This window comes from Euprymna scolopes, chromosome 28, assembly GCF_053919585.1.
Source record: "Euprymna scolopes isolate OS-2025 chromosome 28, ASM5391958v1, whole genome shotgun sequence".
Taxonomy (NCBI): domain Eukaryota; kingdom Metazoa; phylum Mollusca; class Cephalopoda; order Sepiida; family Sepiolidae; genus Euprymna; species Euprymna scolopes.
This window is the reverse complement of record NC_136509.1, coordinates 89,901,431-89,914,173: the sequence shown is the minus strand read 5'-3', so window position 1 is coordinate 89,914,173 and position 12,743 is coordinate 89,901,431. Positions and strand designations below refer to the sequence as shown.

The 12,743-nt window shown below is 32.3% G+C and overlaps 1 protein-coding gene across 3 annotated transcripts in view; it reads left to right on the top strand.

The window, feature by feature from the left end:
- Positions 1 to 361: 361 nt before the first annotated feature.
- Positions 362 to 12,743, top strand: part of LOC145249713 (uncharacterized) — an 81,799-nt gene continuing 69,417 nt past the window's right edge. Inside the window, exons 1-2 of one of the 3 annotated variants that reach the window (XM_080111591.1) lie at positions 362 to 502; positions 11,294 to 11,386. In XM_080111591.1, the coding sequence (XP_079967717.1) occupies positions 493 to 502; positions 11,294 to 11,386 (103 nt within the window). In that variant the 5' untranslated portion in view covers positions 362 to 492. Of the gene's footprint in view, positions 503 to 1,525; positions 1,554 to 4,369; positions 5,206 to 11,293; positions 11,387 to 12,743 lie in introns of those variants that run through there. The other 2 variants (XM_080111590.1, XM_080111592.1) reach the window with 2 other exon arrangements.

Sequence of the window (12,743 nt, the reverse complement as noted above, 5' to 3'; positions counted from 1 at the left end):
GCAGTTGGTTTCTGACTCGAGCTGGCAAGTAATGGATTTGATTGAAAAAAAAAAATGGACGATTTCACCGATTTCTATGACAATAAAAGTATTGGAAATGTGGAACATTTGTTGATCATCAATCCCGGGCAACGTCGGGTCTCCCTGCTAAACAAAAGTACGGGGAGAAATTTCAGATTGGTATAATAAGCCCTCCTCTCCGGCGCACACAAATTTTCTAAATATGGCAGTGAAAAAGTTTTAAGAAGAGAGGGGAAAGGAATTCAAAATATTTAAATAATGTCCCGAAGAACCACATGGCCGTGCCAAATCACGTGACACTGTCGTAAACTGAAAAAAAAAAAAAAAAAAAAGACCGATATACTGTCGTAAATGGTTAACGGCCGCTTTACGATATTTAGCCGGTGAGCACGTGTGTTTGCTGATCTTTAATAAATTCTAAGGCCGAGCATTTATTCAACGTACTTTTAAAATCATTTACAAGTGGCCAAGATGTTTTGGGGTAAGTAAATTAAATTTCCTTTCTCTTTTTAATGAAGAACGACATGTTCCTTTTATAGAATTAGTCATAAAGAAGCCACGAGGGTGAATTAAATGAAATAAAAATATAAAATGAACTCTCACTTGTTAGAATTCGGAAGTCTTAGGGTTAACAATTTAATCGGTGCTTATTCAGGTTGGCATTTATGGCGGCAATTAAAAGTAAAGAAAAATCAGTATGATGTACATACTCGTTACAGAACGGAGATGTTATATTCCAAAAATTACGTAAATTTTGGTTTTTCATTTAAAACTAAGTCGTACATTTTTGATTCTTAACGATTTTACTGAACTGCATTGAACGTAACGCTGAGTTGGTAAAACTTGTCCAAAACTCTGTTTTGGAGTTGTTTCGATGCTTATGCAGTTTTGGTACCGCGCTCGGTGCTAGTGCAGAGTGCCGCGCTATTTTTTAAATCGTATTTCCAAGTTTATTTAAATTTTTTTTTTTTTTTTTTTTTTTCCTTCTTCAATTGTAATGTTGAAGTATAGATAGGTACAAACACCCTCTCCTCATGTTAAGAATGGCTTTTTAAATAATAACGTTATTATTTACGTCCGGATCACTCTGCATTAGTACCATAGTTTCACTTTAAAATTTTTTTAAAATTCTTCAATTGTAATGTGGGAAGCACAGAATAATTACAAAACGCCTTCCCCTCCCATGTTAAGACTGGCTTTCAAAATAAAAACGTTTCAGCACGGTACCAAAAATACATAAGTTTGTCTTAAAAAATGCAAATTGTAGTTTCGATCCGTTTAAAAAATTTTTTTTTTTTTTTTTTTTTCAAACTTTTTCTGGTCCCACATACTTGAACAGTATAATTTTCCAGTAAGGAAGTTTAGATTTCTCAAATGTCCCTTTCTCTCATTCATACCAAAAAGCACACCCACTTCCCCATTTTTTTTTTTTTTTTTTTTTTTTTTTGCCAATGAACATAGTTTGCGCGGCGTCACATTCGACTTCTTCGTAAAAGAACACGTTTGGCATTTCAGACATATGGCCGTTTTGGGTAAGGTAGTGTACACGCTGTACACCTTGTTCTACTAGAAACTTTGCTGCTAGTGCGCTTACTGATCCGCGCTTTTTTTAAAATCGTATTTTCAAGTTTAAAGTTTTTTTTTTTTTTTTAAACTTTTTTTTTTTAACTTTTTTTTTTTAACTTTTTTTTTTTTTAAACTTTTTTTTTTAACTTTTTTTTTTTTTTAACTTTTTTTTTTTTTTAACTTTTTTTTTTTTTTAACTTTTTTTTTTTTTTTTTTTTATTCAATTGTAAGGTTAAAGTATAGAATAGTTACCCCCCCCCCCAAATGTTAAGAATGGCTTTTTAAATAACGTTATTTCAGCACGGATCAGTAAGTGCACTGCCACCACTACTCACTAGTACCGAAACTTCGAAGCTTCGGTCAGTGTGGCCTGGTTTTTCCCACTGAAGAATTACCTGCAAAGCGTTTTTCTGAAAGCCGTTCTTAATATCAACTCTTTACAGGTAAGTCTTCAGTGAGACAACTAGGCCACACTGACCAAATCTTGGTACTCCTTGGGCGTTGAGTTCCTTGGCGACCAGCATAAAAAAAAACAAGCGTTGCCGTTGCTCCCTTCCTGGCGCATGCGCACGTAACATTTTTTTTATTTACTGACGTTGTCGTAGTAACTAAGTGATTATTTGTCACATTATTTTGGAGAAGTTTTACTCTTTATGAATATTAAAAAAAAAAAGCTCATAAACATTTAATGTCTCACTTTTACAGACATTTGTTTTTTAATTTCTTTTTAAATGACAACTTTTATCGACTTTTTTTTTCTTTTAATAGCATTTGCGGATGGGTAATAAAACAAAAAATAACTAAATCAATTACTGATAATTCTCACTTTTACAAATATTTTTAACAAATGTTATCAAAGTCAAGATACAGAGAAATTGTCAGTAAATGGTTTAGTTTTTTTTTTTTTTTTTTTTTTTTTTTTTTAACTCATCCGCAAATGCTATTAAAAAGTCGATAGTCATTGAAAAAAAATTAAAAACTAATGTCTGTAAAAGTGAGACATTAATAAATGTTTAGTAACTTTTAATATTCATAAAGAGTAAAACTTTTCAAAATAAATGTGACAAATAATCGTTTAGTTACTACGTCAGTAAAAAAAAAAAAAAAGTTGCATGCGGCGCATGCGCCAGGAAGGAAGCAACTACGCTTGTTTTTATGCTAGTCGCCATGGAACTCAACGCCCAAGGAATACCCAAATCTTCTTGGTCCCCAAATTTTAGTGTTGTATAAAAATTCTTGGCTGTCCTGAGCAAGAATCCCCCACCCCCATTGGCTTTCGGAATAAATATCCCCTCCCCATGTTAAGAACGGCTTTTTTTTCCCTCCTTTGGCAGTTGTACAACCATTACCTCCATGCGTAATTTCTATACTGATAGGCTTTTTGAAATTTTTTTTAACTAGATTATTATTGATTGGACACTAACAAGATTATGAAGAAAAAATTGTCGAAAAAATCCTTTCGACATTTAAAAGGGGGGTGCTCACTTTTTAGTTACCGATTCTGGTCGGTCACCCATTTTTTTTTTTTTTTTTTTTTCTTTTTTTTTTTTTTTTCCGAAACATTTTTTGGATTGAAGTATAATTTTGGCACCTGTTGATTGAAAAGTCTAAAAGAATATAATTAAATATTTTAAGTGCAGCACAATGCCGACCGTTCTAGTTTGTTTTTCGGGGTCGCTGACAACGAATCTGATTCAAACCCGGTCGCAAATTTACCGTTTACATAGTATTTAACCCCCTGGATCCTGGGATTATTTTGCGCCATTTCACCGCCTTCGTTCTAACTACGCGAGCAGTTCCTGTTGAAATGTACGTCCGTGCGCTAGGTGTATCAGAATTTTTGTAGGAATTTTGGGTTTGTATTACTGTACACATAGATTCGAAAAAGTTGTCAAAAAGCAAATATATAACAAATAAATGTTATCAAAGGCAAGAGAAGTTACTTTTCTGCCAAACTGGATATATTTTTTGTGTTTTTATTCAATGTAACATTTATTCAGCTCGAAAAACAGTGTTTACCGATGTATTCGAAAATTGAAGATGGCGTCTCACACCCTCTTTAACATCGTAAGTTTGGAAAAAGGTGTTATAAATAAAAAAAACTATACAAAATACTATTAAAAACCCGCCGAATATATGTCAACCTATGTCACGGTAACATATATTGAGCGAGTTTTTAACAGTATTTTATCCGGTTTTTTATTTATAACATCTTTTCCCGTGTTAAAGAGAGAATCAGTCGCCATCTTGAATGTTCCAATACATCGGTAAACACTGTATGGTTTTCGAGCTGAATAAACATGTTACATTGAAAAACCCGAAAAATATATCCAGTTTGGTAGAAAAGTAACTTATCTTGCCTTTGATAACATTTATTTGTTATATATTTGTTTTTTGACAGCTTTTTCGAATCTGTGTACAGTAATACAAACCCAAAATAGTAATGAAATTAATTGAATGTTACGAGTTCAGTATTTTTCAATTTTTAAACTTTAAAAATCTATCAATTTTTCTATTGATTCTATTTTTACGATATTTTCAGGGTCAATGTGAAATTTTATGCTCTTTCCAATAAACCGAATATAATTTAAACAAACATTTTTTTTTTAATTCACGCCCCCCCCATTTTCAATGTCTATTAAAAAGTAAATAATTAATTTATGTACCAAAGTTTTATATATCACAAATTGAAGATAAAAGATCCATAAATAATATATTCAAATTTAAAACAAAGTTTTTTAAAAATTTACCTCTAAAGTCCGAAGTTTAAAACCTTTAAAACTTTTTTTTTTTTTTTTTTTTTTTAATGAAACCTTGCTCCTTTAACTGAAAAAAAAAATTAGGGCTTGAATTACATTTTTCGATGAGTTATAAGCTTCAAAAGATAGCGGGTGTAATTATTCAATAGTTTTCACGAAATTTCTGACACTGACTGCTACCATGCGGGGATGCGCTAGGGGTGTCAAACTTTGAAAATTATTGAATAATTCGACCCCCTGTCTTTCCAAGCTTATTACTACTCGAAAAATGTAATTCAAACCCTAATTTTTTTTTTTTTCCTTTTAATTGAGGGAACAATTTAAACATTGGAGAATACTGAACTCATAAAATTTAATTTCATTAATGTTTAAGAAATAAAAATATTTCTATTTTTATACAACTTTAATAGTTTATTTTGGAAGTATAATCCATAAAGAAAATAAACAACCCACCTTTAAAAGAGAAATTACGAGTTATATTTTATTTGCAGTTTCGTGTTAGGGGTGTCAAAAATTCTGATGCATAGTCACGTGACGTCACAAGGCGCAGGAGTACATGGCAAACGTTTTGAATCAGTCTATGAAAAAATAGTGTTCACCTCGTTTAATAGCAATTAGATGATTTTTTTCACGAAATAGTTTTCGCCTCCTTTAATATTAAAAACCGCTGTCCGTAAGTTTTCACCAGCGATTTACAGAAACTAGTATCGCGCTTGGTCTTCTTGACTGTCTTGCTCTCAGGACCAAGTGTTTCTGAAGAGTGGTTGATGCAAAAGTCCCCCTCCCACTTTAAACAAGTCAAGGAAAAGGAGATAACTAAATCCGAACTGTGTAGGGAGGCCTTTATGGTCTACCATAGGTGAGTTAATATCGCGTAACGAATGTTTGTATTCTTTTTAGTAAAATGTGCAGTTATCGATGTCTTTATGTATTCTTTAAAGCATTTCCTGTTTAATGGTATATTAGCAATATTGGACTTACTAAAAGAAAATAAATTTTTCAAAGATTTTTTTTTTTTTTTTTTCGTAGAATGAAAATAGTTTTTAATCTGAAAAATAATTAACATATTCAACAAATCTCTCACTTCATAACACAAATTATGAAAAATAATCCATTCAAAATTTGGATTTTCAGCCTTAAAATCTGGTGTGTGTGTATATATATATATATATATATATATATATATATATATATATATATATATATATATATATAATTTTCTTATTTTTTTTATTTACAATCTTCACCCTTCCAATAATACAATGTATTTTCAATTTTGGCTGATTTTAAGCATATTTGTAACCCACAAATAAACAAATAAAAGGTTTTGTAGGCAAAAAATAAACATGAAAAAAAAAGTACAGTTATAAAGTTCACTCTTCACTTGATCGGTGGACATGGACATTTTGTATTGATTACTTGATTTTTTTTTTTTTTTTTGTATGTGTTCTAAAGACTGTCAAAAAATACTTTCTCCTTTGTTTTGGTCGTACCTATATTTGAAAATTGCGCATCTGTTGGTGGTCGTGCTATCCGTTGTTTAATTTTTTTAAATTTTATTTTTTGGATGGCGCACACACAAAGATTAAAACTAAATTTCCATATCATTTTTAACCCCCCTCCCCAGCTTTTGACAGATTTTACTGATGAGTTTTCATCTTGACTTCGATTTGTCTCCCCTTTATTTTATTGGATTTATTCATGGTGGATGAAAACCCTACGATTTGCTTAGTCGTAAAACTTGTTCTTGAATGAAAAGCAAAAACTGCACTTCTGCAGTATGCGGACGGCGGCCATCTGTTTAGTTTCACTAAACTGTCGCCAGGTGGCGCTTCTGTCAAAGATCAGGACAATTTTACAGCGATTCAAAATGGTTTTAATTTGGAATGTTTCATTTGAATTTTGTTCAGGGTGGGGGCTATTTTACTTTATAAAAATCCCATGTGGCTTTTATTACAAAATTTTAAAAATTTTCTTACACAAGCTTTTAATGTTTTATTTGGAAAAGAAATTCTTATTTGCTGTGGTATTTGACCTTGAAAGTGGAGTTATCGCCCCTAACAATGGTTGCCGTCTGCATACTGCAGAAGTGCCCAAAAATTACTTTATCAAATGTGATTTTTGGAATTTCATATTTTTACTTTTAATTGCTGCCATAAGTGCCAGTCTAAATAAGCACTAATCAATCACCACTGAATTTCGCAGTAATTCATAGATTTAATTTTAAGTATACTTTCTACAAAATTGATTTTTCTTTAAAAATTAAACTTAATTACTAGTAGCAAAGTTTTGATTTAATTTCTATTTCAGTCGTGTAAAAAAAATTTTTAAAACCCGGCATAACATTGTTTCTATATTGTTAGCACTTGCTAGCTGGTGATCATAATGCCCTTCAATGTTTCATTTGTTTCCATTTTGATATCCATGTACATCTGTTTAATAGTTCATTTTCTTCCTTCACGATAAGGTAATTTTTATAGACAATTTAATTGTCTGGTTTTTGGCAATACTCCCCAAACCCTTTTGTTGGCTAAAATGAGATTAAGGCCAAGGATCATGCCACGTCTTCAATTTTCTAAACCAACTTTAGCATAAATCCTACAAATATTTCAGATAGCCACTCAAGTGTTAAACGTAAAATTGGGAAGTTATTTACTCTGAGAAGGAGCACTGCAAAAATTTCCCAATTTCTAATTTTGATAAGCTATTTTTGTATGAAGTTTCAGGATAATTCGATATCCAAATTTTATTGACAAATGATATATTGGTATTTTTTGAGCGATCTTGTGAAAAAATGATTTAAAAAAAAAAAAAAAAAAAAATTGATGCATTAAACAGCTGAGAAATGAAAAACGATATTAGAGCAAATAACTTTTACTAAACGAAACATAATTTTCTACCTAATGAAATTTGAGATGGAGAAATTGGTAGATATATTTCTGAATTTATCGTCACTTGTTCTTAGCCAAAATATAAATATTAATAAAAATAGTGGTTAATTTGTGGTGGGGTCGCTTTCAAATTTTTTTTTATTGGTAAATCTTTTTAGAGCTCGCTTGCTTTTCCTCTTATGAAACAGTTTGAAATGTTAAAATATTTGTTCATATCTACTTGCCAAATGTCTAGATTGAACTTCGCAGTAAGTTAAATATTAAGATTTCAAACAAATGGACAAGTTTTATTTTATTTTTCCTGGAGCCGCTTTGACCTCGGTTTGTTTGACCACTACTGAAATAGTTAATGTTTTATTGAATCTTTTTCAGGTTTTGCAAAAGTTAAAAAATATGCAATGAATTTGTCTTGGATAAGATACATAAAGGGAAAACATTTACAAGTTTGTCAAATTAAAAAAGAAATATGTACATTTTTAAAAGTACCCTCCACCCAATGAAATTCTACTTTTTGGGGGACGATATTTGTGAACTCCCTAAAAACAAGGAGCATGCATGGTCCCCCATGAGTGCACAGTGAACGAGGCATAAAAAAAAAAAATCACCAAGCCCCCCCCCTTTAGTCCCCAAGGCCTTAACATATTTGAATTCAGCACCATGCAATACTGCTAAATAGACATGCACAGAAAATTTTGGACAAATATGATAATAGTCCAAAAACGGAGTCTTTTTATTAGCCCTAAAAGAGCCCCTAGGGCACACCCAAGAGTTATTACAAAATATAGACAAACAAAATTATATAGAAATCAGTTACAACTTTTCAGAAAGTTTTATAAAAATCCAAGCCATAAATTTTTAATTTTTTTTAAGCACAAGTATTAATTGAAGCCATTTTAACCTGAAAGGCACCCCTGGGGTAGGGGGGGGGCAACTGGAGTTTTACCCCCCTCGGAAAATCTGTTCTGTTACTTTTTTTACTCGTTTAATGTTTGTGAAAAATTTCAAAATTTCAAGAAAGTGCAAACGAATGGACAAGGGTGAAATTACAGATCCACCCTCCCTTTTGTCGGGGACCAAAAATATATTTGAAATGTTAAGGGTTCTTTAAAACCAAATAAGATCGGATTTTATAAGATCGGGTTTTATAAGATCGGGTTTTATAAGATCGGGTTTTATAAGATCGGGTTTTATAAGATCGGGTTTTATAAGATCGGGTTTTATAAGATCGGGTTTTATAAGATCGGGTTTTATAAGATCGGGTTTTATAAGATCGGGTTTTATAAGATCGGGTTTTATAAGATCGGGTTTTATAAGATCGGGTTTTATAAGATCGGGTTTTATAAGATCGGGTTTTATAAGATCGGGTTTTATAAGATCGGGTTTTATAAGATCGGGTTTTATAAGATCGGGTTTTATAAGATCGGGTTTTATAAGATCGGGTTTTATAAGATCGGGTTTTATAAGATCGGGTTTTATAAGATCGGGTTTTATAAGATCGGGTTTTATAAGATCGGGTTTTATAAGATCGGGTTTTATAAGATCGGGTTTTATAAGATCGGGTTTTATAAGATCGGGTTTTATAAGATCGGGTTTTATAAGATCGGGTTTTATAAGATCGGGTTTTATAAGATCGGGTTTTATAAGATCGGGTTTTATAAGATCGGGTTTTATAAGATCGGGTTTTATAAGATCGGGTTTTATAAGATCGGGTTTTATAAGATCGGGTTTTATAAGATCGGGTTTTATAAGATCGGGTTTTATAAGATCGGGTTTTATAAGATCGGGTTTTATAAGATCGGGTTTTATAAGATCGGGTTTTATAAGATCACGCTTCATACTACTATTCTCATCTTAAGTGTTCCAATTTACTTGCCACCCCGAGAGGGCAAAGTTAGGTACAAGCTTTTTAATCCAAAAAAGGGGCACTCTGGTTCGAACAAAAATAAAAGTTGCCTCCGTCTAGAATTTCTCCTTCATTGAATGAGAATAGGTGAAATGTAGCATCAGAACAGATACTACACTTTCGAATTTTTCATTCGATGTAACCTGACAAATTCTGCAAGTTGTAGAGTTCAACAGCACAGAACACTTAGTATATTTTATTTTTTCAAATTGGGATCGGGGTTAGGGCTCTTTAAAACAATGAACAGATTTAGAATTTTCAATCGCAATTATATAATTGCTTTTTTATTCCTAGCTGGCCCAAATGGCCCTTTTTCCATTGCCCCTTTTTTTCATTGTCCAATTCCCTTGCCCAATTTTCATAAACTTAGTGTATAATGATCATCCATTTTCGGACTATTCTAATAGTTTTAAAGCAGTTAACTAAATTTTTTACCACTGACCCACCAAGCCCAATCGGCAAAATCATAAAACCACAAGTAATTGCTTTATTTTTTATATCACCTGGACTTAGGGTTAGTAGTCGGGTTAGGGTTATTTCTTATGAATTTTTTAATGGCATATTTTATACTAGTTTGACCAGCAATATGAACATGGCCAAAATTAAAAAACAATCTGTTACCTCTTAAAACAATGTCTGGTTCTGGTTTGAAAGGGGGTCATTTTACGTTAAATTTATATGCAAAATTGTTTTTCAGGCTGAAAAATGGAGAATAGAATTTGTTTTCGCAACAGTTATACTTGCGCTTGGCGAAAAATAAAGAAAAAACACTGATAACTTCATAAGATTATAGTATTTACATGCACCGTTTACACATCATTGTTTAAAAATGAAAGACCTTGCCTACAAGCACTAATAATTATAAATATAAAATGATTTATTTAGGAATTAAAGTGGAGGATACGTTTCATTCATAGATTTAGCTTAAAATCGGCTCCTTTTTCTGAAACCTAGTGTTAGGGCAGTTAACAAAATTTTTTTCTATTAGATAAATTATGTGAATTAATTTGTGGGGGGTGGGTAGATGTCTACTTTTTTAAAGTGATCATGCATGGTTTTACGTTGCCAATCACTTAGGTTAGGCGGGGGGGGGGGGGGAACAATTTCTTTCTAATCCATAAAGAATTAGAATGTCCCAGAAGTGATTATTCGAATTAAATTTATATTCAAACTGATTTTCCACTCAAAATAATAAAATGATTGCTTTTCTTTCTGTTAAATTTTTTTAAGGGTTTCACACATAATCAGCTATAAAAGTAATATTTCATTTTGGAATAGGGATTTAGCTCAGTGTTAATTTGTAAATTTGTCATTATTTGCATCTTTTTTTATTTTTATTTTTTTGTTCACAGGAAAGCGAATCAATCTAATAACCCACCAAATTTTTATAATTCAAATAAAATTTTCACTTCATAGAAAGAAGGCACTGAATAGTTAAAGCCCATGTCCTCCCCATGTTAAAAATGTTTTCTAAATGGTAACATTATTTTGTTCATAACAAGGAGGGGGTGTTGTTAAATATTTTGTTCTTGCATCGTTTTCTCATTTTGCCGACCAATCCTCAACTATATTCAACTACGCATGAATGTTTTCCTGTTGTACACTAATGACGAACTAAGACAATCTGTTTTAAAATCAAAATAAATCTTGTCTTACAATTTTCAATTACAAGGAAAACATTTGAGAAAAAAATATTTGTGGAAATTACCTCACGTTTTATGTAATGATGTTTGAAAATTTACAAAAATCTCTAAAAGAATCTGAAGAATAAAAAATTTGGAATCCTCCCATCACACACACACACACACATATATATAGTGTGTGTGTGTGTCCCTCGTCCGTCCGTCCCCAAGTTAGATTGCAACACTCTGTGCCTTATGAATTTTTAACTTAAGCGTTGTCTTATACGCGGAAATAGACTATATATATATTAGTCTGCGTGTGTGTGTGTGTGTCAATGAAGCTAAACAATTGTTTCTTACTTGTAAGGACTCCAGCATTAACCGGTTTCATCCTCATGAGAAATTCTGTAGCTTGTCATTTTCATAACTTAGTATTTTGCTTTGTTAAAGTAAATAACAAATAAAATTGTGGATACATAACCTAAAAATACTTGTTAATTTTAATATTTATTTAACTTTATTTCTTCCAAGGTGTCACTATTGAAAATGATAAACGCTACACACAAACAGTGGAAGCTTCTTTCCACTTGTCAATGGCAGCTCTCCATCCAACACCGCCTGCCGGTAAGTATGGTACAATTTTTAGAATTTAAAATTCTAATCCATCTTTTTTTTTTTTTTTTTTTTTTAAAGCTTGGTAACAGGGTGAGTGAAAACTATGCAATCGGGTACTTTGTTTCCTGCTGGGGCCCATCCAAGATTTATTGGTTTGCAAGCACTCAGCAGAATTAGGACTACTACTTGGCTAAAAGAGTTTTTAAATCCCAATGTCTGTACTGGGGTCAGACGACCAGAGATTGCTTTTGCCAATGCATCTGGAGTCTACGACTGATGTCCTTGTAATGCAGAATAAGAAAAACTTTGCGTTGATGCATGTGAAATGGTCGCTTGGTGCTTAAAGATGACAACTTGTCTCTACAGCTTTGAGCAACTGTTGGTCCTTGTTGACTTTTCTAGTCTTTCAGGGACACAAAGTGCTCCAAAACTACAAAGGATATATCAAAATAGACAGCTTCAGCATTGACACTGCATTTTGATCCAACTTGCGCGATAACAAAAGAATTGATTTGACTAAAACAAGTTAAAGAAAATGCCATGCACTGATCCGAAGTAAGTTTCACTTCTCTGATAAAGATCAGTTTATCAACTCTTTAAAGTCTGGCCGGATTGGCAATCTGATTTGCTGATACTGGATTCCCTCCCACCCAATCTCATTTTTGGCACATTTTAATGTTTTTCTTAAATACTTTATTCTGGAAAAGAATTATTGAGTGGGGGATGTTTCCACTTGCTCACTGAATTTTTAACAGTGCATATGAGTACGTGTGTGTGGGTGGGGGAATACCAGCAGCAGCGAAGGATGGCTGGGTTACGAAGTGGATATACAAATTAGGAAGTGTACATGACATAAAAAAAAGAAAACATGCCACGTGCTTGGAAGAAAGTCAGTGCCGAAGGAGACAAGTGTGGAGATGAGAATGGGCTAGCTGTGCCCAGCATGCAGTCGGAAGAAAGATGTGGCAGAAAGAGACTTTTTAAAGTGGTCCCGAAAGTAACTGCAATAAGAACATTCTGTAAAAATATATCCGAAAAAATGTTATATTGTACGTATTCGTTTTGGATTGAAGATCTCTGAAAATATTTCCATTTAATTTGATCGAGTAGTTTTTAATTTTAAAGCGGGGAAAACACGTTTTTATGAGAGCGCGTTGAAATCGGCCATTGTGCAAATTTTTAACACGCCATGGGGAAATAACTCCATGTAAAGCGCCGACACTCCCCATCTTTGTTACTAGCTTTTCTTCCTAAAAATCGAACCTTTTACTCGGTATCATAAATTGTTTTTACGCTGTAAAGAAGAAAAAAAAAAAAATTGAAATTGAGTGAAAAAAAATTTTTTTTATTTTTTATTTTCGGGGAA